At 46.1% G+C, this 27,278-nt stretch overlaps 1 protein-coding gene across 5 annotated transcripts in view; it reads right to left on the bottom strand.

The window, feature by feature from the left end:
• The window catches only part of iftap (intraflagellar transport associated protein), a 53,687-nt gene that overhangs the window by 8,224 nt on the left and 18,185 nt on the right, over positions 1–27,278 (bottom strand). For 4 of the 5 annotated variants that reach the window (XM_072466601.1, XM_072466600.1, XM_072466602.1 and 1 more), the window contains 3 exons: positions 24,852–25,003; positions 18,923–19,063; positions 5,045–5,107 (listed from right to left, as the gene is read on the bottom strand). In XM_072466601.1, the coding sequence (XP_072322702.1) occupies positions 5,045–5,107; positions 18,923–19,063; positions 24,852–24,981 (334 nt within the window). In that variant the 5' untranslated portion in view covers positions 24,982–25,003. Of the gene's footprint in view, positions 1–5,044; positions 5,108–16,313; positions 17,026–18,922; positions 19,064–24,851; positions 25,004–27,278 lie in introns of those variants that run through there. The other variant, XM_072466603.1, reaches the window with a different exon arrangement.

The raw sequence follows: 27,278 nt of genomic DNA, 5'->3' as shown, positions 1-27,278 counted from the left end.
GATATCGTTGCTTCAGACATAGTCGGGGGCAGTTGTCCCCTTTCCTTTGCCTCATTAAAGGTCCTCGTCAGTACCGGGGCGAGCAAGTCCACATATTTTCTATAGAATTCGACTGGGAATCCATCCGGTCCCGGGGCCTTTCCCACCTGCATGCTCCTAATTCCTTTCACCACTTCTTCTACCTCGATCTGTGCTCCCAGTCCCACCCTTTCCTGCTCTTCCACCTTGGGAAATTCCAGCCGATCCAAGAAGCCCATCATTCTCTCCCTCCCATCCGGGGGTTGAGCTTCATATAATTTTTTATAAAATGTCTTGAACACTCCATTCACTCTCTCCGCTCCCCGCTCCATCTCTCCTTCCTCATCCCTCACTCCCCCTATTTCCCTCGCTGCTCCCCTTTTCCTCAATTGGTGTGCCAGCAACCTGCTCGCCTTCTCCCCACATTCGTACTGTACACCCTGTGCCTTCCTCCATTGTGCCTCTGCAGTGCCTGTAGTCAGCAAGTCAAATTCTACATGTAGCCTTTGCCTTTCCCTGTACAGTCCCTCCTCCGGTGCTTCCGCATATTGTCTGTCCACCCTCAAAAGTTCTTGCAGCAACCGCTCCCGTTCCTTACTCTCCTGCTTCCCTTTATGTGCCCTTATTGATATCAGCTCCCCTCTAACCACCGCCTTCAACGCCTCCCAGAACACTCCCACCTGGACCTCCCCATTATCATTGAGTTCCAAGTACTTTTCAATGCACCCCCTCACCCTTAGACACACCCCCTCATCTGCCATTAGTCCCATGTCCATTCTCCAGGGTGGGCGCCCTCCTGTTTCCTCCCCTATCTCCAAGTCCACCCAGTGTGGAGCGTGATCCGAAATGGCTATAGCCGTATACTCCGTTCCCCTCACCTTCGGGATCAATGCCCTACCCAGCACAAAAAAGTCTATTCGCGAGTAGACTTTATGGACATAGGAGAAAAACGAGAACTCCTTACTCCTAGGTCTGCTAAATCTCCACGGGTCTACACCTCCCATCTGCTCCATAAAATCTTTAAGTACCTTGGCTGCTGCCGGCCTCCTTCCAGTCCTGGACTTCGACCTATCCAGCCCTGGTTCCAACACCGTATTAAAATCTCCCCCCATTATCAGCTTTCCCATCTCTAGGTCCGGAATGCGTCCTAGCATCCGCCTCATAAAATTGGCATCATCCCAGTTCGGGGCATATACGTTTACCAAAACCACCGTCTCCCCCTGTAGTTTGCCACTCACCATCACGTATCTGCCCCCGTTATCCGCCACTATAGTCTTTGCCTCGAACATTACCCGCTTCCCCACTAATATAGCCACCCCCCTGTTTTTCGCATCTAGCCCCGAATGGAACACCTGCCCCACCCATCCTTTGCGTAGCCTAACCTGGTCTATCAGTTTCAGGTGCGTTTCCTGTAACATAACCACATCTGCCTTAAGTTTCTTAAGGTGTGCGAGTACCCGTGCCCTCTTTATCGGCCCGTTCAGCCCTCTCACGTTCCACGTGATCAGCCGAGTTGGGGGGCTTCCTACCCCCCCCCCCTTGTCGATTAGCCATCACCTTTTTCCAGCTCCTCACCCGGTTCCCACGCAGCTGTATCTCCACCAGGCGGTGCCCCCCCGCCCATCCTCTCCCATACCAGCTCCCCCCTCTCCCCAGCAGCAGCAACCCAGTAATTCCCCCCTCCCACCCCCCCCCCGCTAGATCCCCCGCTAGCGTAATTACTCCCCCCATGTTGCTCCCAGAAGTCAGCAAACTCTGGCTGACCTCGGCTTCCCCCCGTGACCTCGGCTCGCACCGTGCGACGCCCCCTCCTTCCTGCTTCTCTATTCCCGCCATGCTTATCATAGCGCGGGAACCAAGCCCGCGCTTCTCCCTTGGCCCCGCCCCCAATGGCCAACGCCCCATCTCCTCCACCTCCCCTCCTCCCCCATCACCACCTGTGGGAGAGAGAAAAGTTACCACATCGCAGGATTAGTACATAAAACCCCTCTTTGCCCCCCACATTCGCCCCACCACTTTGTTCGAACGTTCTTTTTAATAACCCGCTCATTCCAGTTTTTCTTCCACAATAAAAGTCCACGCTTCATCCGCCGTCTGTGGTGCCTCCCTCGATATGTGACCCACAGTCTTGCCGGTTGCAGCATTCCAAATGTTATCTTCTTTTTATGAAGCACCGCCTTGGCCCGATTAAAGCTCGCCCTCCTTCTCGCCACCTCCGCACTCCAGTCTTGATAAACGCGGATCACCGCGTTCTCCTATTTACTGCTCCGAGTTTTCTTCGCCCATCTAAGGACCATTTCTCTATCCTTAAAACGGAGGAATCTCACCACTATGGCTCTGGGAATTTCTCCTGCTCTCGGTCCTCGCGCCATCACTCGGTATGCTCCCTCCACCTCCAACGGACCCGCCGGGGCCTCCGCTCCCATTAACGAATGCAGCATCGTGCTCACATATGCCCCGACGTCCGCTCCCTCCACACCTTCAGGAAGACCAAGAATCCTCAGGTTGTTCCTCCTTGCGTTGTTTTCCAGTGCCTCCAACCTTTCCACACATCGTTTCTGATGTGCCTCCTGCGTCTCCGTCTTCACCACCAGGCCCTGTATATCGTCCTCATTCTCGGCTGCCTTTGCGTTCACGACCCGAAGCTCCCGCTCCTGGGTCTTTTGTTCCTCCTTTAGCCCTTCGATCGCCTGTAGTATCGGGGCCAACAGCTCTTTCTTCATTTCCTTTTTGATCTCTTCCACACAGCATTTCAAGAACTCTTGTTGTTCAGGGCCCCATGTTAAACTGCCACCTTCCGACGCCATCTTGGTTTTTGCTTGCCTTCCTTGCCGCTGTTCTAAAGGATCCACTGCAATCTGGCCACTCTCTCCTCCTTTTTCCATCCGTATCCAGGGGGGATTCCCTTCTGGTTTACCGCACAGTGTTTTTAGCCGTCAAAATTGCCGTTGGGGCTCCTATCAAGAGCCCAAAAGTCCGTTTCACAGGGAGCTGCCGAAACGTGCGACTCAGCTGGTCATCGCCGCACCTGGAATTCCCAGGATGTTATTTATAATAACCCGCATGGATAGTCTTTATTTTTACTCGATCCTTATTAAATTATTGTAACCCGTGTCCTTATTAAATTATTGTAACCTGAATGCACTGCCTGAAAGAGTGGTGGAAGGAGGCTCACTGCAATTTTCAAAAAAGTACTACTGGTTGAACACTTGAAGGAAAAGATTAACTGGGTATTGTATTCAAAGAGAAGTATTGAAAAGGTAAGTAAAGTGAAATGTATTTCCTACTCGTAGTGAGGAAATTTAGCAGGCAAAGAGCACCTCTAGTCCCAGCCAGGACCATCCGAAGATGCCGGCTCCCTTCTGGGCCAGCTTTTATCTCAGTGATTTGACGAGCCCTACTGTTGGGCTCCACCCCTCAGCGGGGGAGCTCGTATTCCACGACCCCCCACAGGGAGAACGATCAGGCTGTCCCGATGGGTCTCAACGGGGTTATAATATTCCACCCCACTAAAGTCCACAAGCCCCTCTGCATAGAGGATGGAGGAGGCCGTCTTCTCCGCTACACCAGCGGTTGTACCTCCTGCTATTGCGGGACTGGGTCAGGGGAATGCCGTTTGTATGCTGATTGTCTGGGGCGGGGGGGGGGGGGGCGGTGGCCGTTCCCCGGCAAGGCTATTGCTCAAAACCGTGGCAAGGATATCGTTCAAAACCGTGAATATCTGAGCATCCTTGTCGGATCCCAAGCCCTTCACCTCGTGCATCTAGGTGTCTGGGCCCCTAAGGGTGGTGCCCCCAGGCCTCATTGTGTCGGGCAGGTGGGGCTAAAAAGTGGCTCATCCAGTGGGGTCGGTCCTGACGTTCACTCCCTGCTCTCCCGGAGGTGATCCATTGTACTTTGCACGCAATGGTTCGGATCCCATCCTCGTCGCCAATATTGTAGTCAAAGAGGAGCCCCAAAAAGGTAAGTGAAATGAAGTTTATTTCCTATTCATAATGAGGAAATACAACAGACAAAGAGCACCTCTAGACGCAGCCAGGACCATCCAAAAATGTCGGCTCCCTTCTGGGCCAGCTATTATCTCGAGGATTTAACAAGCACATATTCCACGAGCCCTGCGGGGACCTCGATCGGGTTATAACGCGGGGCTATAGAAAAGAGCAGAGGAGCGAGATTCATTGGATAACAATTTCAAAAGCACAGGCATAGTGAGCCAAATGGTGTGCTGTAATATTCCACGATTCAATGGTTTTAGCATGGTCATGTCAACAGGGTGCTTCAATTTATTTAAAATTCTCATTAATCAGTAAAAACTGATTATAGTTTATAATATTGAAATGTGAGTATTCAGTATACTGGACAGTCACTATTTTTGATTGGATTTGGAATTGAATGGATTTATTCTTGGCAAATTGTTCCACGGTGACCGGAAATTATTTCAGCAAATGTGAGACTGGGAAGGTATGCTAAACACTTTTCCCTGAGAATACATCGAAAATCAAGGTGGATAAAACGCCAATTCATTTGTCTGACAGAGAGGTCTTCATTGTTGAAATCAAATGCTTCTGGACAAGTGCTGATGACATAATTTGGCAAATCCACTTGCCCAGTTCAAATGCATCGCAAAAACAGCAATATCATAGATTATCATAGAATTTACAGTGCAGAAGGAGGCCATTCAGCCCATCGAGTCTGCACCGGCTCCTGGAAAGAGCACCCTACCCAAGGTCAACACCTCCACCCTATCCCAACAACCCAGCAACCCCACCCAACACTAAGGGCAATTTTGGACACTAAGGGCAATTTATCATGGTTAATCCACCTAACCTGCACATCTTTGGACTGTGGGAGGAAACCGGAGCACCCGGAGGAAACCCACGCACACACGGGGAGGACGTGCAGACACCGCACAGACAGTGAGCCAAGCCGGAATCGAACCAGGGACCCTGGAGCTGTGAAGCAATTGTGCTATCCACAATGCTACCGTGCTGCCCCGATATCTAACATATAACATACTGATACCTACCAGCATTGCTGAAGTTTGCAGTAACTATCTCACTGTCCATTTCCCCAATGTCAAGGTAATTGTCTACCTTAAATAAATTAAAAGACAAGCAAAATGTGAATAGAAATTGTTCAACGTTTATCATCATCAAAACCAAACAGTAAACTTGCAAAATGTGTTTGTTTTCCATAGGTATCTATTCTGGCTGCCCAGTACCACATATTGTATTCAAGCTCACAGTGGAACATTTCAAATATTGAGAGAAAGTCCAACAAGAAAGCATTCTACATTGTCTGATAAAGTAATGATGGGGAAAAAAGCAGAGGCGTATGTCTTAGCCTGGAATAGAGGTTGTGCTGACTTCATCTCCTATCAGCTGCAGTGTTTTCCAGACCAGAGTCAGAAAACGCACAGTCTACAGTCATTAAACTTAAATAATTCCAAAAATCTGGGGGCAAAATCTCAGTTAAATACTCTAATCACCGATGCACCTCTCTGGGTAATGTTTTGGTATGGAGCGAGAATTGGGTGACAGAACTGATACAAGGAGTAGGAATAAATTGGTCTTTTTCCGTGTGGCAATCTGTGACTGGTGGGGTACTACTGAGACCCAGCTGTTCACGATATCTATAAATGACCTGGATGAGGAAACCAAAAATAACATTTTCAAGTTTGCTGATGACACAAAACTGGGGGTAATTTTGAGTTATGAAAAAGATGCAAGGTTTCCAGGTCATTTAAACAAGTAGAATGAGTGGGTAAACACATGGCACATGAAGTACAATGTGGCTAAATGTGAAGTTATACATTTTGGTGTGAAAACAGAAAGGAAGAGTATTATCTAAATGGCGATATATTGGGAAATATGGATGTACAAAGGGATCTGGGTGTCCTTGTACACCAATCAATGAAAGTGAAAAGGCAGGTCTAGCAAGCAATTAGGAAGGCAAATGGTATGTTGGTCTTCACTGCAAGAGGTTTTGAGTTCAGAAGTAGAGATGTCTTACTGCAGTTATGCAAAGCCTTGGTGAGACCACACCTGGAGTAAGAGAGGATATACTTGCCATAGAGGGAGTGCAGTGGAGATTCGGCAGGTTGTTACTGGGGTTAGTGGGACTGTCCTATGTGGAGAGATTGGTTTAACTGGGCTTGTATTCACTAAAGTTTCGAAGGATGAACGGAGATCTCATTGAAACGTATGAAATTCTTTTTTTTAATATAAATTTAGAGTAGCCAATTATTATTCTTTTCCAATTAAGGGGCAATTTAGCGTGGCCAATCCACCTAACCAGCACATCTTTGGGTTGTGGGGTGAAACCCACACAGACACGGGGAGAATGTGCAAACTCCACACGGACAGTGACCCAGGGCCGGGATTCGAACCCGGGTCCTCAGCGCCGCAGTTGAAACGTATAAAATTCTAACAGGCTGGAGAGATTAATGTAGGGAGGATGAAATAAAAACACAAAATGCTGGACAGTCTCAGAAGGTCTGACAGCATCAGAGCTTTGACAAAGAGTCATCCAGACTCAAAACATTAGCTCCATTCTCTCTCCACAGATTCTGTCAGACCTGCTGAGATTGTTCAGCATTTTCATTTTTTGTTTCAGATTCCGGCATCCGCAGTAATTTGCTTTTATATTAATGTAGTGAGGATGTTTTCCCTGGTTGGGGAATCTAGAACCAAGGGCCACAGTTCAGGATACGAAGTAGACCATTTCGGACTGAGATGAGGAAAGATTTCTTCGCTATAATTCTCTACTAGAGACGCCTGTGGAGGCCAAGTCATTGAATGTATTAAATGCATTTTTCATGCATCGGTGCAGACTCGATAGACCAAAGATTTTATTTGATTTATTATTGTCACATGTATTAGTATACAATTAAAAGTGTTGTTTCTTGCATGCTATGCAGACAACGCGTACCGTACATAGGGAAGGAAGGAGAGACTACAGAATGTAATGTTTAAGTCATAACTAGGATGTAGAGGAAAGATCAACTTAATACGAGGTAGGTCCATTCAAAAGTCTGATGGCAGCAGGGAAGAAGCTGTCCTTGAGTCGGTTGGTACGTGACCTCAAACGTTTGTATCTTTTTCCTGACGGAAGAAGGTGGAAGAGAGTATACCCGGGTTGTGTGGGGTCCTTAATTATGCTGGCTCCCTTCCCGAGGCAGCGGGAATAGACAGAGTCAATGGATGGAAGGCTGGTTTGCGTGATGGACTGGGCTACATTCACAATCTTTTGTAGTTTCCTGCGGTCTTGGGCAGAACAGGAACCATACCAAGCTGTGATCAACCAGAAAGAATTTTTCAACGGGGATCTGTAAAAGTTGGTGAGAGTTGTAGCTGACGTGCCAAATTTCCTTGGTCTTCTGAGAAACTAGTGTCATTGGTGGGCTTTCATAACTATAGTGTTGGCATGGGGGTATCAGGACAGGTTGTTGGTAATCAGGACACCTCAAAACTTGAAGCTCTCGACCCTTTCTACTTTGTTCCCATTGATGTAGACAGGGGCATGTTCTCCACTACGCTTCCTGAAGTCAATGACAATCTCCTTCGTTTTGTTGACATTGAGGGAGAGATTATTGTCGCCGCGCCAGTACACCAGATTCTCTATCCCAATCCTGTACTCCGTCTCGTCATTGTTTGAAATCCGACCCACTACTGTGGTGTCATCGGCAAATTTGAAAATCGAGTTGGAGGGGAATTTAGCCACACATCATAGGTGTATAGTAGGGGGCTGAGGACACCGGCTGTGGGGCACCGGTGTTGAGGATGATCGTGGAGGAGGTGTTTTGCCTATCCTTACTGATTGTCGTCTGTGAGTTAGAAAGTTCAGGATCCAGTCGCAGAGGGAGGAGCCGAGGCCCAGGCCACGGAGTTTGGAGATGAGTTTTGTCGGAATAATAGTGTTGAAGCCTGAGCTGTAGTCAATAAATAGGAGTCTGACATAGGTGTCTTTGTTATCTAGGTGTTCTAGTGTTGGGTGCAGGGCCAGGGAGATGTCGTCTGCTGTGGACCTGTTTTAGCGGAAGGCGAACTGTAGTGGATCAAGGCAATCCGGCAGGCTGGAGTTGATTTGTGCCATGCCTAACCTTTCGAAGCACTTCATAATGATGGAGGTCAGAGCCACTGGATGATGGTCGTTAAGGCACGTTGCCTGGCTTTTCTTTGGTACGGGGATGATAGTCGTCTTCTTGAAGCAGATAGGGACCTCAGATTGTTGTGGAGAGGTTGAAGATGTCTGCGAATACCCCCGTCAGCTGATCTGCGCAAGATCTGAGTGCTCGTCCGGGTACCCCATCCGGGCCAATGGCTTTCCGTGGGTTGACCTTCGAGAAGGCTGCTCTGACATCTGCAATGATAACCTGAGATACAAGTTAATCCGAAGCTTCCAGGGTGGAGGGCATGCTCTCGCTGACCTCTTGCTCAAAGCGGGCATAGAATGCGTTGAACTCATCAGGGAAGGGTGCGTTGGAGCCAGCGATTTTACATGCCTTCATCTTGTAGCCCGTTATGTCTTGCAGACCTTGCCATAGTCAGCAGCGGTCCGTGTGGCTAGCCTGGGGCTCAAACTTGGTCCGGTACTGTCTTTTGGCATCTTTGATGGATTTCTTTAGATCATATCTGGCTTTCTTGTACAGCTCAGGGTCGCCTGACTTAAACGCCTCAGACCTCATAGGGCCCCTCCTGCACTGTATTATTCTGTGATTCTCTCCGTGATATTCCAGAAAGAGACAGATAATTTCTTAGATTTTAATGGCATCAGGGGGAATGGGTAGAAAGCGAGAATATGGCAGTGAGATCGAGGATTGCCCATGATCATACTGAATGGCAGAGCAGGCTCGAAGGGCCGAATGGCCTACTCCTGTCAATCTCCTATTTTCTTCCTCTGTCAGTCTGGCCTCAATAAAAGTTGAGACGGATTCGCACGTAAACAGAAGTTATTTATTTAGCTTGCAAGCTTTATCATCTTACAGAATGTAACAGGACGTCCTGCCTCTTACACTCCAGAAAACGACTGAACTAACAGACAAAGGAATCTCTGCAAAATCAGTTCAAATGGTATCAAGTTTCACATACTCGACGGACATAGGTCAGCCTAGGTCCCTCCTGACCTGTTTAATCCATTCTGATTGGCTCACTTCCAATCCCTTTCTCTGGCCCCTATCAATGCATCCTCACTCTTATAGACACACCTCTTCCTGCTTTTTCCATGCGGTCCCAAATTCCTTTGTCCCTAACTGCAAAAATCAAAGTGGCTTATTTCTACATTACATTAACTAGTATCTCTAAAGTAACTATTTTATATCACATTCGTCATTCCCTCCTTTTATCATTCCATGATAACCGAACTATCCAATCTATAGCTACGGTTCCTCATCTAAAAAGATTCGTCGCTGCATTTCCAATTCCTGTCTTAGCCCCCCTTCATCTGCTTCACCCTCATGGATTTTAACAGTTAAATTTTTTTGGCCGGTGATTGGGGTGGTGATCTGATCCAGTGCACCCCGCATTCTACCCATCACACATTTAAGGATGGCCAGGCCCACAAAGATGCAGCCGATAGCTACCACTAGATACATGGCCATATTTATCAACCAGTCCTTCCATCCCCCAAATCCCCAGTTACCCCAAGAGCCAGGATCCTGCATCCCGTCCAAGTGATCCCGTATGCGATCCATAAATTTAGTGATGTTAGCGGTCAAGTCTTGAACACCCATAATACACTTGCCCTGTACTATGGCGCATACCCCACCCTCACGGGCCAGAAGATAGTCAAGAGCATACCGGTTCTGCATTGCAAACAACCGTAGCTGAGACAACTCCTTAGTTATTGCCCCGAGGGCTCCCAAGGTTTACTACCCGTGTTTTCCTCAGTTTGGCCTTTAACTAACTTAAGTGTATCTCCCGGTAACCTACGTTCTAGCTGTACTTCCCTTCTCATACGCCCCATCCTCTCTCTAGTCCCTTTCACTTCCTCATAGCCTCTTCCTACGCTCTTCTGACAGCCTGATATTACCTTTCTTGCACCACTCTTAACACATCCAAAATCGAATTTACATGTATTCCAAAAACAAGGCAATGTCCATATAATGTTCCCTTCCCATCGCCGGGACCGGTGCAGCTGCTTCATGACTCCCGCATTCTCCTTAACTTTGATGACCTTCCATGAGTCGATACCATGTCCTCGTATATGGGGGCAGTGAAGAACATCACCTGTGCATAGGTGATGTATCCTTGTAGATTGGTTGGGGCTACACAGATACATAATATTCCCCTTTTCCATGTCCATCGCCAATAACACGCCAAGCGAAGTGAGGCCAAATATCAGACAGACGATGCGTAGCCACTCCATCATGCTCCACACCTGTAAAATAGCACTGGAGAAGGGAGGCAGGTTAGTATCCGACCTTTTACAGTAGTGGAGATGGACTCAATGTACAGTGATGTAGGTGGACCCAAGCACTTCGCCCCTCCACTTTAACTGCTGTGGGGGTGGCAAGGAGAACTTGGAAGGGCCCGTCCCATCGCGGCTCCGACCCCTTCCTAGTCCAATTTTTGACCATTACATAACTACCGGGCTGGACTGAAAGTGAGCTAGGTACTGGGGGCAATGGCTGGTGAGCCGCGCGGACCTGGCCATGGAGTTCCTTGAGCACTTGCGTAAGGGCCAGAACATAGGTGGTCATTTCCTCAGTCATCTGATGAAACTGAACCCGTCTGGGAACCTGCAGGCTCCAAGGAGTTCTAAGAGGCCTGCCATAAAGAATCTCGGCGGGAGAAAGCCGGACCGGTCCCGCAGGTGTAACCCGCAGCTGGAAGAGGGCAACGGGGAGCAACTTAAGCCATGTCAGTCCCGTGTCTGCTCTTAATTTAGCCAATTTAGTTTTGAGGGTCTGATTGTGTCTTTCAACCAACCCGGCTGCCTGCGGTCTGTAAGCACAGTGTAACTGCTGGCGTATGCCCAACTGGGAGCAAAACTCCTTGTTAATTTGTCCAATAAAATGAGGCCCATTATCAGAACTTAACTGAGCTGGTATACCGTACCGGGGAATGATTTCCCTCATCAAGACTTTAACCACAGTAGCAGCTTTACTATAGATAGTCGGATACGCCTCAACCCATCTGCTGAACACATCCACAATGACCAAAACATATTTATAACATTGACACCTTTCCAACTCAATGTAATCCATTTGGAGCGTCTCAAAGGGACCACTGGGCAACGGGGTTTGCCCCTTCCCACAAGGGATACCTTTTCCGGTGTTATATTGCTGACAAATCAAACACCGATTACTGATACTTTGGGCCAACCCCTGCATTTTAGGGTGCCACCAAGTGTCCAGCAACAAATCACTAGTCCCCCGAGCCCCACAATGAGTTGCAAAGTGTACACATTCGATGACCCATAAAGCCAGCACATCAGACATACAAGTCTGATGTGCAGGCGTGGTCCATAAAGAGGAAACAGAATCATATGTACAACCTAACCGTTTCCACATTTGTTTATCACTCTCAGGAGCGTCCTCCTGTAACCTTATGACGTCTTGAATGGTTGGCATTGGCTTGTCAGAAGCAGACACATTCATAGTAGATCGTTTAGTCTGACTTAACATTTTAGGCACCATCACTTGCTGAATTTGTGCGGCTGTGCGCGCTGCACGATCTGCTCGTTCATTACCAACGTCAACTGGGGTTGTACCATTCGTGTGGGCAGCGCATTTAATAACGGAAATCTGCGCTGGCAGAAGGAGGGCCTGCAGTAGGTCATTAACTAAACCCCGGTGGGATATTTGACCACACATAATCATGTCAGGTTGTTCTGACGAAATGTCACTCAAATCGCCCCTTATTGTGGTAGTTTCCTGAATCAAGGCTAAACAGTCGTGGCCAGGTGCGTCTTCATGGATAGGGGGACCACTAAGAAAACAGGCTGGATTGATAGTGGTACAGTATTTAAATGCCAGACGTGGATTGTTCAAAAGGTATATCTCATACCTATTCTGACGAGCTGCGGTAAGATGCTGACCATTCGCCCCATATCCCTGGCATGGTACTGGTCATGGACCTGACGTGTAATATGAGGGCTTACCGAAGCTGACTGTGGCCATAAATGTGGTGATATTGTAACAAAATCGGCTGTACCTTCTTTTCCCGTGACTGTGGCTGTAACCTTGACTGGCCATTCGGTCTCAAGTAATGGCCAGTATTTGTCCTCCAACTCCCTGTTTCGTCCAGTTCTGTCATAGGCCAGGGTAACGTGATGCAGTGATAGTGGCTGTTCAATGTCTAACGTCCACCACTGGGGGGTGATAGAAATATAGCACTGTTGTCTCATCCTCCATGATGTAACCGTTACCCCCTCATCTCCGCATTCTAGCTGTAGCTGGAAGATACACAGTAAATCTCGGGCCAACAAATTACAGTCCAATCCAGTAGTCACTACAACCTGATGCTCTGCAGACTTATTCTCGTAAGTGACTGTCACAGGTTCAGAAATAGGATACTCACACACCTGTCCTTAGAACCCTGACAATTGCTGCGTGTGGTCGGATAATGGTAATTTAAGTGCTGATTGCACAGAAGACATGGCTGCCCCGTCCTCTTCTTCCAGTAGACCAATGGCCCCTCAGAGGGGGCTGCGGTTGTAGAGCTGTTGATTCGTTCGGTGGGCCATAAAAAGGGGGTGAGGGTCCCTTTGGGTGGGTTTGGTATCCTCCTCTTCGCTGATCCACCCACCCAAAGTCACTATATTGGGGCTCCTGCTGGTAAACTACCATTTCTGCCGCTTGTTGGGGTCGTAGATCATCCTTTTTCATTACATACTCAGTCTTAACCTTTGTAACTGAGCCTCCTTCTGGGCCTACACCCTCCTTCCAGTAAAATCTGACTGCCCTTGCCATCTGGGAAGGGTCGTTCTCCGTCCAATTCATGTTATTACATTTCACAGCAGTAACCACAGAAGGTGGTAGGCAATGCATTAACATAGCACAGTATTGAGGGGAATTCTGACCATTTTGATACAGCAAATCGCCTGACTGCCCCCGGTAGATTTCATTAAAACGCCCCAGAAATTCCTCTGGGTCTTCATTCTTCTTAGGTTTTAGGTCTAAGATAACAGAAAGATTTATGGGCCTTTGAAATGTGCTATTCAATGCATTTAAGATCTGTGTCCTTCTATCGTCGTCTAACGCATAGGCCTGCTGGAGTGCGGCATGACTAGCATAATTCAGGTGGTTAAGACAAGTGCGGTACTCTGCTGGGGTTAAAATCTGCTGAACTAGGGCCCAGAGGTCCCTTGAATCAGCTTGATAAATTGAGATAGTAGTTCTCAATGAATCCACAAAGGCAGCAGGAGATTTTTTTCTATCTGGGATTGTAGTCATAATAGCCATCATCTCACTGGGTGTCCATGGGAAGTAAACGTCTATTGTGGGGTTTGCAGCCGCCGTCCCTGGATCGGGGTTTCTCATCTTCCTAATCGGTAACTGTCTCCGAATGTCACCAGGGGGCACTCTAGGTATTTCCCCTGGTTGTTCCAAGACTTCAACGTCTCTCCCTGTCACTAGGGGGAGTTCTTTCTCTTCAACCGAAGTTGTTTCAGCTTTCTTTGTTCCCAACTCTTGTGATTTCTCCTTAGTTTGGGGAGACTGAGGTGATATGCTTAATTGTTTCTGGTGAGCTTCAAGCCCCTCTCTTGCTGTCCGAGATCTTGTCCTAGAGCTAACTGGGCTTGTGGGACAGAGTTCCTTTTGCTCTTTCGGTTGTGAAGTTGGTAAAACAGGACCCACACTATCACCCAAAAGGGCTTGAGTTTCTGGCATATTTGAAATCTGGGGAGCAATGACTGGGTATATTATTGTACTCTGGTGGTTCTGGAATGAGCGCAGACCATGCTATGGGTGCAGACGGAACTTTTACTGACTTTTCCAAATTATTGAATTTTTCTTCTTCTGTCAATTCAAGGCCAGCCATTAAACTACGTAGCTCATCTCTTGTGTGACCCGTGTCCTTCCTCTACTTGCGCTTTTTTTTAAAAACTTAAAAATGTTTGAAAATTCAAATTGGATTACTGCAACTTGCAAGCTCAGCTCTGATCTCAACTCAGAACTAAATTTACAACTTGCTTAACACAAACTTGTACAACATTTACAACTTAATTATTTCTTTATCTTAACAATTTTTCTTTTAACAAGTTTTTTTTCTTTTACATACACATAAGTATTAGCAAAATCAACTATAATTTCCAGATTTACACTTTTTAAAATGGTGTCCATGATCTTCTTTAAGTTTCTATTAATCTCCAGATAAAATGAGATAAACCTTATTTCAAGTAAGTAAAACTTAAGATTCTGGCAATTTCAATCAATTGCTTTCGAAAATAATAACTTTTATCAAAGAGGTGGAGAAACCCACTGGTTTCCTTTAATTAATTCAAAACGTAACTTTGCTGGTGTTCACTGACTCAAAGGAAAGGTATCCGATTACACTGCAGACTGTTATCTCAAGGCCTGAGTGAGAAGCACTGTCTGTTTTCAACTCCGCCTGCTGCTGTTAACCCTTTGAGAGACTTCTGCTTCAACCTCACAATCTCAACTAGACCTCGGAACTTTACAGTCCAAGGAGACAATTTTAGCTTAATCAACTATATATTTAAAACACTCACACATAGAGTTGAACCATCTTCAGATTTAAAAACAGTTATACTGGACTGAACCCCCATTTATTTAAGTCACATCAGCCTCTGAACCCCGATAATAGACTGAACCTTTATTATTTAAAGTCACATCAGCCTCTGAACCCCAATAATAGACTGAACCTTTATTATTTAAAGTCACATCAGCCTCTGAACCCCAATAATAGACTGAACCTTTATTATTTAAAGTCACATCAGCCTCTGAACCCCAATAATAGACTGAACCGTTATTATTTAAAGTCACATCAGCCTCTGAACCCCAATAATAGACTGAACCTTTATTATTTAAAGTCACATCAGCCTCTGAACCCCAATAATAGACTGAACCTTTATTATTTAAAGTCACATCAGCCCAAAACCCTAACCCAAGCCGAAACAACAATATGAAATCCCATCAATTAAAGTGCTAATCCCCAGACTGACCTGTGATTTCGTCGAGGCGGTCTTTCTGTGCCAACCGCGAGTGACCAGACTAATCAGACAATAAGAAGAGGGGAACAATCAATGCTGGTCGTTTTCCATTTCTACATTGAGGGCCCTTTGTTCCCGTCCTCCTGTTCATAATCAGTCTAATTCTGATTTCGCAGTTGGAACAGGATCGCCCAGAGAAATCCCGGGTTTCGGCACCAAATGTCAATCTCCTATTTTCTTCCTCTGTCAGTCTGGCCTCAATAAAAGTTGAGACGGATTCGCACGTAAACAGAAGTTATTTATTTAGCTTGCAAGCTTTATCATCTTACAGAATGTAACAGGACGTCCTGCCTCTTACACTCCAGAAAACGACTGAACTAACAGACAAAGGAATCTCTGCAAAATCAGTTCAAATGGTATCAAGTTTCACATACTCGACGGACATAGGTCAGCCTAGGTCCCTCCTGACCTGTTTAATCCATTCTGATTGGCTCACTTCCAATCCCTTTCTCTGGCCCCTATCAATGCATCCTCACTCTTATAGACACACCTCTTCCTGCTTTTTCCATGCGGTCCCAAATTCCTTTGTCCCTAACTGCAAAAATCAAAGTGGCTTATTTCTACATTACATTAACTAGTATCTCTAAAGTAACTATTTTATATCACATTCGTCACTCCTACTTCTAGTTTCTATGTTTCTCCTGGCCGGGTTATTCAAACGATCCTAACCTGCCAATTAATATTGGTCACATATTAATGTTTAGCATGCTTTGGCACTTTGCTGCGTGCAATGTAGGCATTGAATAGTGGACAAGAGCGGAGCATAAAGTAAACATTTTCAGCTCGCAGCTGACATCATCAATCCATCTTGGGCTCAGCCCCGAGGTCTACACATAAAGGAAATGCTTTCTAATTTTTTTAAATTACATTTTTCAAAATATTTCAGAGAATTAGCACAAGTAATATATACTCAATCAGACTTCCGGTCCACTTTCTCATTATCTTCTTTAAAACCATTACTTATAATCTTGAAGAAGTCCAATACATTACAGGAAGCTGCTCATTTACACCTTGCTGCAAGATAGTCCCTAAAGTCAGGGCTGTTTGAATTTAAAATGTAAACTACCTGAAAGGGTGGGGGAGGCAGATTCAAATCATCACTTTTAAAGCACCTGGAAAAAAAATGCAGGGTTCTAAGGAAAGGGCCAGCGAGTGAATCTAGTTAAATTGCCTTTGCAGAAAGCCAGCAAGGACCCCACAGATAGAATGCCTTCCTCCTGTGCTGTAACCATTCTGACTATTCCATCCTAATTATACGTATCGCTTAATTTACCAAACAGCCTACTGTGTGTTGTACAGACAGTTAGCAGGTACTAGACTCTGCCTGTAGGAGGCATGCCTACGTTAAAGAAGCTATAAGTAGTCTTTCAACATTAACCCTGAACAAGCAACCTCAGAGGCAGCTTGTCCTGGGACATGGGAGGGGAAAATCTTTAATCGGCAAGAAACCAATGAAACAGGCAACGAGGTTGGAATTCTGGCACTGGACATGCTTTGTGACTCGCAGTAGCAAGATGTTAGCACTTTACGGCATTTTTTTGTTTCAGGTTTACAATGTTAGACACTACATTATAAGAAAAATACAATTATAAGGTGACGAGAGAAGCATAACTTCACATTTTTTGAGAGTCCCCATAAATTGCTCAAAATGTTATTCCATTTTATAACTACAATACATTCATTATACTGCGAAGATAAAATATAATAACAAATATATTCTGTGTGAAACAATACAAGAGAAATGCATTCTGTGCACTCTACCATAAACATGGTGACAACTATTCTGTATGGTTCGCGCAAACAGGAAACTTTTGAGACAAGTAGCACAGTCTAGTATGTAATAGAAAAAAGTGTCACAAAGTCTGAACATAGAAGTAACAGTATTCCATGGTTACTTAGGAATGAAATCAATGATTAAAACATAATTTGTTGTGAGAAAAAATAGTATTCTTTTACATTTCAGTCCTAAACAAAGTTTAGCTTCATTTAAAGAGTTTACATAGCACCTATTACTGTCAACTTAAACAGCCAGGACTGTTCTGTCATCCACCATGGCCCAGGTTTATTTAAAGGAAATCAATGTACAGAGTGTATACTTTGTGAATGCTTAACATTCTCAAACACATTACACTTCAGCTTGCATTTGTACTTGGCAAGAAAAGTTACAATGCATCTTCAATTTTTAACAAGCAATCTCAAGATCATAGGGTGTTGGTATTCCTGCATCAATTATGTTTTACTAAAAAACCTTATCATAATTAAGGTATGAATTGCATGTGCCTGTTGAAGCTTGTAAAAATTGGAACGGTGATAGTCCATTGTAAAAGGGAGCTCAAGATTAGACTTAAACTTGAAATGCTAACTCTACATAGAAAAGTGGAAAATTGCCCAAATATGCCCTACAGTGGTTAGCACTGTTGCTTCACAGCGCCAGGGTCCCAGATTCAATTCCCGCTTGGATCACTGTCCATGTGAAGTTTGCACATTCTCCTCGTGTCTGTGGGGGTTTCCACCAGGTGCTTCGGTTTCCTCCCACAAGTCCCCAAAGACGTGATGTTAGGTGAATTGGACATTCTGAATTCTCCCTCTGTGTACCTAAACAAGCGTCGGAGTGTGGCGACTAGGGGATTTTCACAGTAACTTCATTGCGGTATTAATGTAAGCCTACTTGTGACAATAATAAAGATTATTATTATTCACAAATGCAGAACCAGAAAAGAAAAGGAACTCACCCACGGACACAGAAACCTTCCCCCCCCACCATTCCAGGGACACCCCCACCCGTCCCAGGGAATCCCACCCCCACCCAATGGACATGGAACCCCCCCGCAAGAACCCCCCCCTAATAGTCACGAGCCCCCCCACTCCCCAGGAAACCCCACCCCACTGATGTGGAATTCCCCCCCCCACCCAGAAGTCCCCTACCAAAATAATTAGTGGGCCTTCCCACTGTTTGTTTAGTTTCGCTGCAAAAACGTTAGAATATAGTTGCAATCACCTAGTTAGCACGATTTTCCTTGTCTCAATGTTTAGATATTATAGAAATAACCACTCTGGTTCCTCCCTTTTACATTGAAACATCAAACTGCTTAAAGCAAAATAGGACAATAATTACACTTGGAATGGCCACTTTCGGGGCGGCAAGGTGGCGCAGAAGTTAGCAGTGCTGCGTCACGGCGCTGAGGACCCGGGTTCAATCTCGACCCTGGGTCACTGTCCGTGTGGAGATTGCACATTCTCCCCGTGTCTGCATGGGTCGCACCCCCACAACCCAAAGGTGTGCTGGTTAGGTGCCCTGCTAAATTGCTCCTTAATTGTAAAAAATGTTTTTAAAAGGAATGGTTACTTTAACTCTTCCACCCATCATCAAGCACGTCAATTCTTCAATCAACAATTGATTCTTCAGCAAAAACAAAACTACGATTTTTAAAAAATCTTTGGAAGATGCTGGGGTTTGGTATCGTGACCAGTACAGGCTTGGAGGGCCGAAGGGCCTGTTCCTGTGCTGTATTGTTCTCTGACACATGCATATGCTGTTCTAAGAGTTTAAATCAACTATAAATTTCAATGTAAAACTGCAACTGCCCTTTCAGGTGCCTCGATAATTAGTCTGAGCTTCCTCACGAATACCAAAGAATTGCCTCTCTGCATTAAAAAAACTAAATGTATCATATTGCAACTGTATCAAATGGTAACTTATAAATGCCACCTGCTTCTTATTCAAAACTTGCCTCTTGGTCGTCCTTGGATGGTTTTCCTCCTTTCTGTCCTGAGTTTTCTGACCATTCCCTCTGAACTAGTTTGCATTCATCAACTTTTGTTTTGGTGCCATATTCAGGAGGTAATGCCTTCTGTTTCTTCAGGTCCTCTGGGGAAAAAGTGCAAGCTCATCACTAAATTTACATAGGTAACCATGAGTATTATTCTTATTTACAAGTCAATTCCATAAAGCTGAGTACTAATTTGCACCCAGAAAGTCCAAAGTATCTTTCACTGAATTGTACATTTGAAGAGAAAGTGGGCAGACCGTTGCTTTTGCAATCTGAATCAATATGAAGGACATGTTTTTCAAACAGCGATTGTTTCCAAATTCAAACAGTAACTTACAGAAAATACATGAAAAATGGTGAAAGTTGTAGTGCAATATAGGGCAAGTACTGAAACCTTTTAGAATTAGACCCAGAAGATAATCACAAATAGAATGTCCTTTGATTTTAGCCGGAGGCTCTCTCCTGCTAGTCACAGCAGTACAAAATGAACTCAAATAACCACTTCTAGAACTTTTGCTTTATAACTGACTAACAAATGACAATCTTACTTCGAATACATGATTTTGTGGTCTTTGATGTGATCCAAATAATAAGGCCGCAATTTCGCAGCCGTGTTGATCGCGGGTGCAAATCCCATAATGGCCGCTAAGTCTCACAAGCAGAAAAAATGAGATTTGCGACAGTGAGGCTCCAGTTTGAGATCTTGCCCATCCCCCTCCACCGGCAACGTCATGCCCAAAAAGGGCGTGAATCTGATTTCCATAAATTGCGACATGTTTGCATATATTTACTGGGCACGGCGTATCTGCTCTCCCGGCCAGGATGAAGTCATGCCTGAGCGAATCACTACTCGTTTCCAAAATTAAAATCAGTTATGATAACCACATCAAGGGCGCACAGGTAAGTACAGCTCCCGGGTGGTGAGGGACATGGCATTAATGTGGCAGTAACAGGGTGTCAGAGCTACGGGAAGACCTTTTGGGGAACCCCATGGAAGCATTCCATCCATCTCCCAGGCATCACAGCATCAAGCAGATTATTCAAGAAGGAGTCTTTATATTTACATTTCATGGACCAAAAATTGCATTGGTTCATCAGCTGAATTAATGATGTTACTTTAGGAAGGAAGTTAACAACAAAAACATATTCTTCACCAAGTGTTCAGCGTGGGTATGCATGTAACAGTTGTCCAGGAACCACATGATTTTACAGTTTTCATCAAGTCCAGCTGCCTGATAATGCACATGTGCCTCTGATACAAAGTGGTTATGAAACCAATCAGGAAACATGTTCCTGTTTACCCAGGTTCTCTTATATTAAGGGCAGCACGGTGGCACAGTGATTATCACTGCTGCCTCACAGTGCCAGGGATTCAAGTTAGATTTCAACCTTGGGTAATTGTGTGGAGTTTGTACATTCTCACCGTGTCTGTGTGGGTTTCCTCCAGGTCCTCTGGTTTCCTCCCACAGTACAAAGATGTGCTGATTCGATGAATTGGCCATGCTAAATTGCTCCTTAGTGTCCAACAGTTGTGTGGGGTTGTGGGGGAGTGGACCTGGATAGGGTGCTCTTTCAGAGGATTGGTGCAGACTCGATGGGCCACATGGCCTCCTTCCACACTGTAGGGATTCTATGACATAGGAGTGATCAGGTAATGTCCAAATACTCTTGAAGCTCCTGGGGCATGGTTCTTTCCAATTAAATCCAATTTACATTTGTTTGTGCCGGTCGCATTGGCGCACCCCAGGACAGTCAACCTATCCTCAGCATCCTTAACACCCGTTGATGCACTCTCTTCAGCCGTTAGCATTATCCTAGAGACGTATCATCAGAACAGCCTTGTTTCGTTAGCATTGTAAAACTGTTCGGGCGAATGGCTTTTGTCTGAAATTATCAACTCATCAATAGGTTTTCCAGCGGTGTCATGGTCTGCAGAGGCTTTATCACCACAAGCATTTAAAAATTTAATACCATGACACTTCTTGAATTTCTGCAAACCAATGCTTCTCAATCATTTGCACAACGGATCCAGTTCCACATTTCAGCGAAATGAAGAGGCTGACCTTGTCCTTGAGCCCTCTGCCGATTGGTGACATCTCAGCCAGGTTGTAACATCAGGGGCAGGATTCTCCGCAATTGGCGCGATGTCCGCCGACCGGCGCCAAAAACGGCGCGAATCAGTCCGGCATCGCGCCGCCCCAAAGGTGCGGAATTCTCCGCATCTTGAGGGGCCGAGCCCTCACCTTGAGGGGCTAGGCCCGCGCCGGACAGATTTCCGCCCCGCCAGCTGGCGGGAAACGCCTTTGGTGCCCCGCCAGCTGGCGGGAAATGACTTTGCCGGGCGGCGCATGCGCGGGAGCGTCAGCAGCCGCTCACGGCATCCCCGCGCATGCGCAGTGGAGGGGGTCTCTTCCGCCTCCGCCATAGTGGAGACCATGGTGAAGGCGGAAGGAAAAGAGTGCCTCCACGGCACAGGCCCGCCCGCGGATCGGTGGGCCCCGATCGTGGGCCAGGCCACCGTGGGGGCACCCCCCGGGGCCAGATCGCCCCAGGACCCGGGAGCCCGCCCGCGCCGCCTTGTCCCGCCGGTAAGAGAGGTGGTTTGATTCTCGACGGCGGGACAGGCATTCCGGCAGCGGGACTTCGGCCCACCACGGGCCGGAGAATCGCCGGGGGGGGAGCCCGCCAACCGGCGCGGCGCGATTCCCACCCCTGCCGAATATCCGGTGCCGGAGAATTCGGCAACCGGCAGGGGCGGGATTCACGCCAGCCCCCAGTGATTCTCCGACCCGGCGGGGGTGTCGGAGAATCCCGCCCATGGTGTTGGATCCCAATGCGTCAGGAGGGGAGGTTCCATATGGCATGATAAACAAGAGTGCTTATGAGAATTCTTGAGCGTTTCAAGGAAATTCTCTTTAACAGACACTCATAGGTTTTCCTGCTAGATGCAGACCTTGTTTCATCTTTCATTGCCAGTTGAAAATGAGCCCATAATGCTTTATAGCTGTACCAGTACAGCCGACACTGTTCAAAATGAACTTGCTACTCATCTGATGCTTAAAATGTGACCTATTTTGGAAATTTGTTTTCTAATTAAGAGCGCATTCTGCGAGTTGCCTCTGACTGGGAGCAGATCTATTATACACAGAGTAGAATATGTCCATAAATGAATAGAAATAGTTCACTCCACTAACTTCTGTCACTGAATCGCCCACTGCAACTTCTAATTATGGTACATGCAAAATCAAATAATAAAACTGGGTAGTGCTCTATAGGTCTGGAACACCTGATTTGGTGGCCAGCATAATACTCACTCCATCATTGGCAAACGTTAAAAGATGCTGCTTCAGGTAGGGGTCTTCAGATTTCTTGAGATATTGAAGAAGATGCTTAACAATTGCATCCGCTTTTTGATCTGGAGTTAAATCAGATCTAAAAACATGGGAAGGGAATCTCCAATAATGGGCCTATGTCCCCTTGCCAGCGTCAAAACACAGGCGTTTCACTCTGGGATTTTCCTTAAGAAAGATTCTCCAATTTGCAGGGGCTAGCAGGGCCCGGGAGTGCTTCTTGCAGCTCTGGCTGTGGATACGGGGCCCTGCACTTCTGATCGGGTGTCCACTCATGCACATGGCAGCAGCCTGCGGCGGGGAGGACTCAGCCCGCGGAGCGGCACCAGGAATGTAGATCCCCCTGAGATCGCGCATGCCCGCGGATCAATACCACCCGATCGCTTGCCTGGCCGTCTGTGAGACCCCATCCAGTGAAAAATCCCCCCCCCCCCCCCCCACCGGACTGAGTCCTCAGCCGCCGCCGGCCGTTCCCAACAGGCAAAACGTGATTCGAACCACGCCGTCGGGAATTCGGCCAGTTGTCCTCGCAGAATCAGCGCAAGGATCTTGGTCAATGGCCCCCTACCCGCGCCACTGCGCGCGCAATTCGCGGAAATTCTCCGGGGATTGGAGAATCACGGGATCTGCGTCACGCCGGATTTAGGCATCAACGCCCATTCTCCGCCCTCGCACCAATCGCGATTTCAGCACGGCGGCTCGGAGAATCTCGCCCGGCTGGCGCTGAAATCGTGAAACGCAATTGGGAGGAGAATAGGTTCCGACGCCAAACTCGAGACGGGTAGTGTGGTGGTGAGGGTGGTGTTGGGGGGGGGGGGGATTGACACACATGTCATGGGGAACCGAAACTCAGCAGGGTCTCATTTCCTCGGCCGCGACCAAACTCCAACCCAGCGACATCCCTCTCCTCCGAGCCGCCGACCCTCTGCTCTGCCATGGCTAGGGGCCCCAGGTTCAGCGGTCCCCCTCCAGCCTTCTCCCGCTCCCGACGGTAATGGGCGGCCTTCTCCTGGGGAGGGTTGGGCAAACAGAAAACAACGGTGTTAGACAGTCCGACACATGCAGCCCATGGGAAAGGTGCACTCGAGTGCCATTCCGTCTGGTCCCCATTTGTGGGCACCAGTGCTGAATGGCGCTTACCCAAGGTGTCCGAAGCGAAGGGATGAATTCTGAAGCCTCAGGTACCTTGGGAATCTGCACATTAGCGTCAGACTAACTGTCTCGCTCTATATGCAGATTTGCCAAAAAGTGTTTCCGCCCACAATGAGCGGCATTTACATTGCAACATCTCGCGAGACAGCGTTGAATCTCGCGAGGCGTTGCGAATCGGGTAGATCCCGGTTTTCATCGGCTATGGTGCGACAAGGCGAGCTACTTTTTCGGCGTAGCGCGGCCTTTGGATCACGCGCTATGTATGCACACCTCAAAATCATGAGTGAAAAATGGTGGGTAGGTGCTAACACTTTAATCCAGTTGTAAATCAGACTGGTCTAATTAGCCACTGACACGGCACTAAGTTAGAAGGGAGAACGTGCATCTGGTGAGTTGTGATTTAAATGAGTATTCATGACATGCTAATATATGTAAATTGCATTCCCAACAGGGATCAGCAGGAATGTTGATCTGCCATGAGGCCACCATAAAAGCCCTGAGGGAAAATTCCAACTTGTTTTTCCGCCATCTGATTTTTGGCCTCATGCCTAATTTTGCTTTTCAGCCCATCAGAAATCCGGTTGCTAGTGGGAGCGAAAAATTTATCCTACAAGCAGGCCCCGCTCACAAAACTCTCCATGCTCCCCAGAGTGAATTAATCTCCATTGGGAGTTTCCACTAATTGCATTCATTTATAGGCACAATGGCCTAAAAATAGGTACATTTTTAAAAGTTTCACCTGAACTATTTTCCATTTGCAAAGGAACCAAACATGCCAATTTAACTAGAAAATAGTTTTCTATATATTTTGTTATGTTTCATAGAATCCCTACAGTGCAGAAGGAGGCCATTCGGCCCATCGCATCTGCACCGACCCTTCGAAAGAGCGCTCCACCCAGGTCTACCCACCCCGCCCTATTCCCTTGACCCCGTACATCCTTGGACACCAAGGGACAATTTAGCATGGCAAACCCACCTACCCTGCACATTCTTTGGACTTTCATTTAAAATCAGGGTAGTCGCAAGTGGCGAATTGACACGGATTTAAAATGATTATTTTCTTATGAGAAACCCTTTTCAGTTAAATTAATCAAACTTTACCATGTTACCACCTTTAAAATGTGTCAAGGATTAACTTCTAATTTAAATTATTTTTATTATGCTGACTAATTACGCAATTCATTGCAGATTTTACATTGGCGACATGCAAATAGGATTGGCCGGATCCTAGAGGTGGAGAGGAGGAACACCTTTCAAAACAAACGCAGTGCAGACATTATTTGCACTGGAATTACCAATTATGCCCAAAAAGGGAAAGCATCTCTCTATGCTTTCCTCATCTTCATCCATCAGTTAAGATTCATCTTCTGACGAAAATGCGTACCTTTTTTCAGATGCATAAACGATTTCAGGAATTCAGCATACGTTTGCTCATGGCTGCTACAAAATCTATCCAAAACATCAAAGGCTATTAATCCTTCCTCCATAGGTTGGGATCCAAACACAGCAGGCATTTCGAATGCAGAGATATTTAATCTAGAATACATAAGGAGGGTGGAAATAGTTAAATGAAAGATATGAAATATGGGCCTGTATATATTTTGGTTAGTGGTGAATCGAGGGCACTCACCACTAGTGTCAAAGAACATTGCCCACAAAGATCTAGCAAGCTCTGTGGCAGGTATTTCACCTTCCTGCCGTCAACTATCGGGGAGTCTGAATTCTGTCAGTGTCCAGCAATAGTGCTGTCATCAGAAAGGTTAAGGAACCAATCACATTGAAGGATTCTCACCAACAGTCAACTAGGAAGTAGCCAGTTCTAATGAAAGGTCATCAAGCTCATACTCAGTTTCTCTCCATAGGTGCTGCCTCACCTGTTGAGTATTTCCAGCCATGTTTTTGATTTTAAACCGGGAAACAAAATCTAGTGATTATCCTTCACTTTGTAATCATTTTAAAGCAAAATAAAGATTAGGATGTAAGTAGGACTTTGAAAGAAAGCGAAAAATCATAAACAAACTTTAAAACATTTTTAAAAAATCTATGGAATTTTTATAATAATGAATTCCATCCGTAGAGACTTCAACACAATCTCTGGAGGAGCACGGAATCACTGACCGGAACTTCAGAACTTCCATGTAAAATTGCAAATGGGAGGTTGCCAGAAGATTCTCTCAGGAAACTGGACATCTTCAACATCACTTAAAGGGAACGAGCACCTATAAAGGATAGGTGCACTTTGGCTGCAGACATGAAGAATCATTTTCAAAGGGATAATTTGACTGCAAGGGGTTTAGGCAGAATACCCCTGATGCAGACAGTGGACAGAAGAATGGAAATCCTAGTCTCTGTTTGGGGCAGGAAGCCCTCCGGATTACACCTTTGCTACCAATGAAAAGAGGGTGCTGATGAGGCCAATGCCAGGAACTTATCTTCCAGGTCATGCTAGGGGGAAAAAAATCAATGAATTGACCAGGTTGTTAAGGGAAGAATACTGCTCTCTAATTCTCTGCTCACACCTCCAACCTTACTATGCACAATACATCCCACCCTGTTTTTCTTCACACTTCCATAATCAGTACACCACACTCACTCCACCACCTTCTCTTCATATTCACACACTCACCACTATTGCAACCCGTGCTTTCCCACACCCAACATCTTAGACTCTGCATACCAACTATTCAACCATTAGGGCCAGTTTAGCTCGGTTGGCTGGATAACTGGTTCGTGATGCAAAGCAATGCCAACAGTGCGGGTTAAATTCCTGTACCAGCTGAGGTTATTCATGAAGGCCCTGACTTCTCAACTTTGCCCCTTGCCTGAGGTGTGGTGATCCTGAGGTTAAATCGCCACCAATCAGCTCTCCCGGTCAAAGTGGAGAGCAGCAGCTCATGGTCATCTGGGACTATGGTGACTTTATTCAACCATGAAAAGCAATTTTTTTTAAATAGTGTCTCACAAGAGTGGCCCTAAAGTAGCAGGTGTAGGGCCCTAATTTGAATATTTTTGTCATTATCTCCAATATTTTTGGCAGGTACCGTGGACAGGGCTGTCTAACCCAATACAGCAATCTCTAATGCGTGTTCACCATATTGGATTGTGTGACACCCACTTGGTGTCTGAATTACAGGCATGGTGTCACCGAATTTCCTGGCCATTTTCATCAGATAACAGTATGGTGAAAGGCAAGGACATATGTGACTTTAAAAAAAAAATCTACAGCAAAAGATGCTGTATAAATGCAGCTCATAAAGCTAAGTGGAAACCCAAGGACAAAAAACACCAAACAGGGCTATGTGTCTTGCTGAAATTGATTCCAGCAAGATTTTTATTGGGAATGGCAGACTTGCCATTGCTTGTTTTTTACTGGTGTAATTGTGATTTATCATTAAAGGTGATAAAATTGAGCTGCTTAAGAAACACATTTCTGGCATTTTTACTGAGAAGCTTCCAAAGCAAAATGGAACATAAAACACTCTAAGTGACACGTTTCTGAAATGTAAAATGTTTTGAACAATGAACGCAGGATGCTGCATCATGAAGCATGCTGTCTAGCATTTTAAAAAATAACAGTTAAAGTCTGTAATAGAGCAAAACTCAAACTTCTGCAAATCTGTTCTCTGGGGAATCACGAATGAACCTGCACAAAGTGTTTACACAAGGCATTCTGAATGGTTTATGCAAAACCCAGTGGTTTTGTAACAGGAAACATTCTTGCTATCGATTGTTTTGACTTCTATCACTGACAACTGAGTTGGGAAACATACAAACTGCTGCAGAATTTTTAAAAATGTACCTGGAATGTTGA

The sequence above is a fragment of the Scyliorhinus torazame genome, chromosome 10, assembly GCF_047496885.1.
Source record: "Scyliorhinus torazame isolate Kashiwa2021f chromosome 10, sScyTor2.1, whole genome shotgun sequence".
Classification (NCBI taxonomy): Eukaryota; Metazoa; Chordata; class Chondrichthyes; order Carcharhiniformes; family Scyliorhinidae; genus Scyliorhinus; species Scyliorhinus torazame.
Note: the sequence above shows the minus strand (reverse complement) of the source record. Positions and strands in the feature narration are given on the sequence as shown.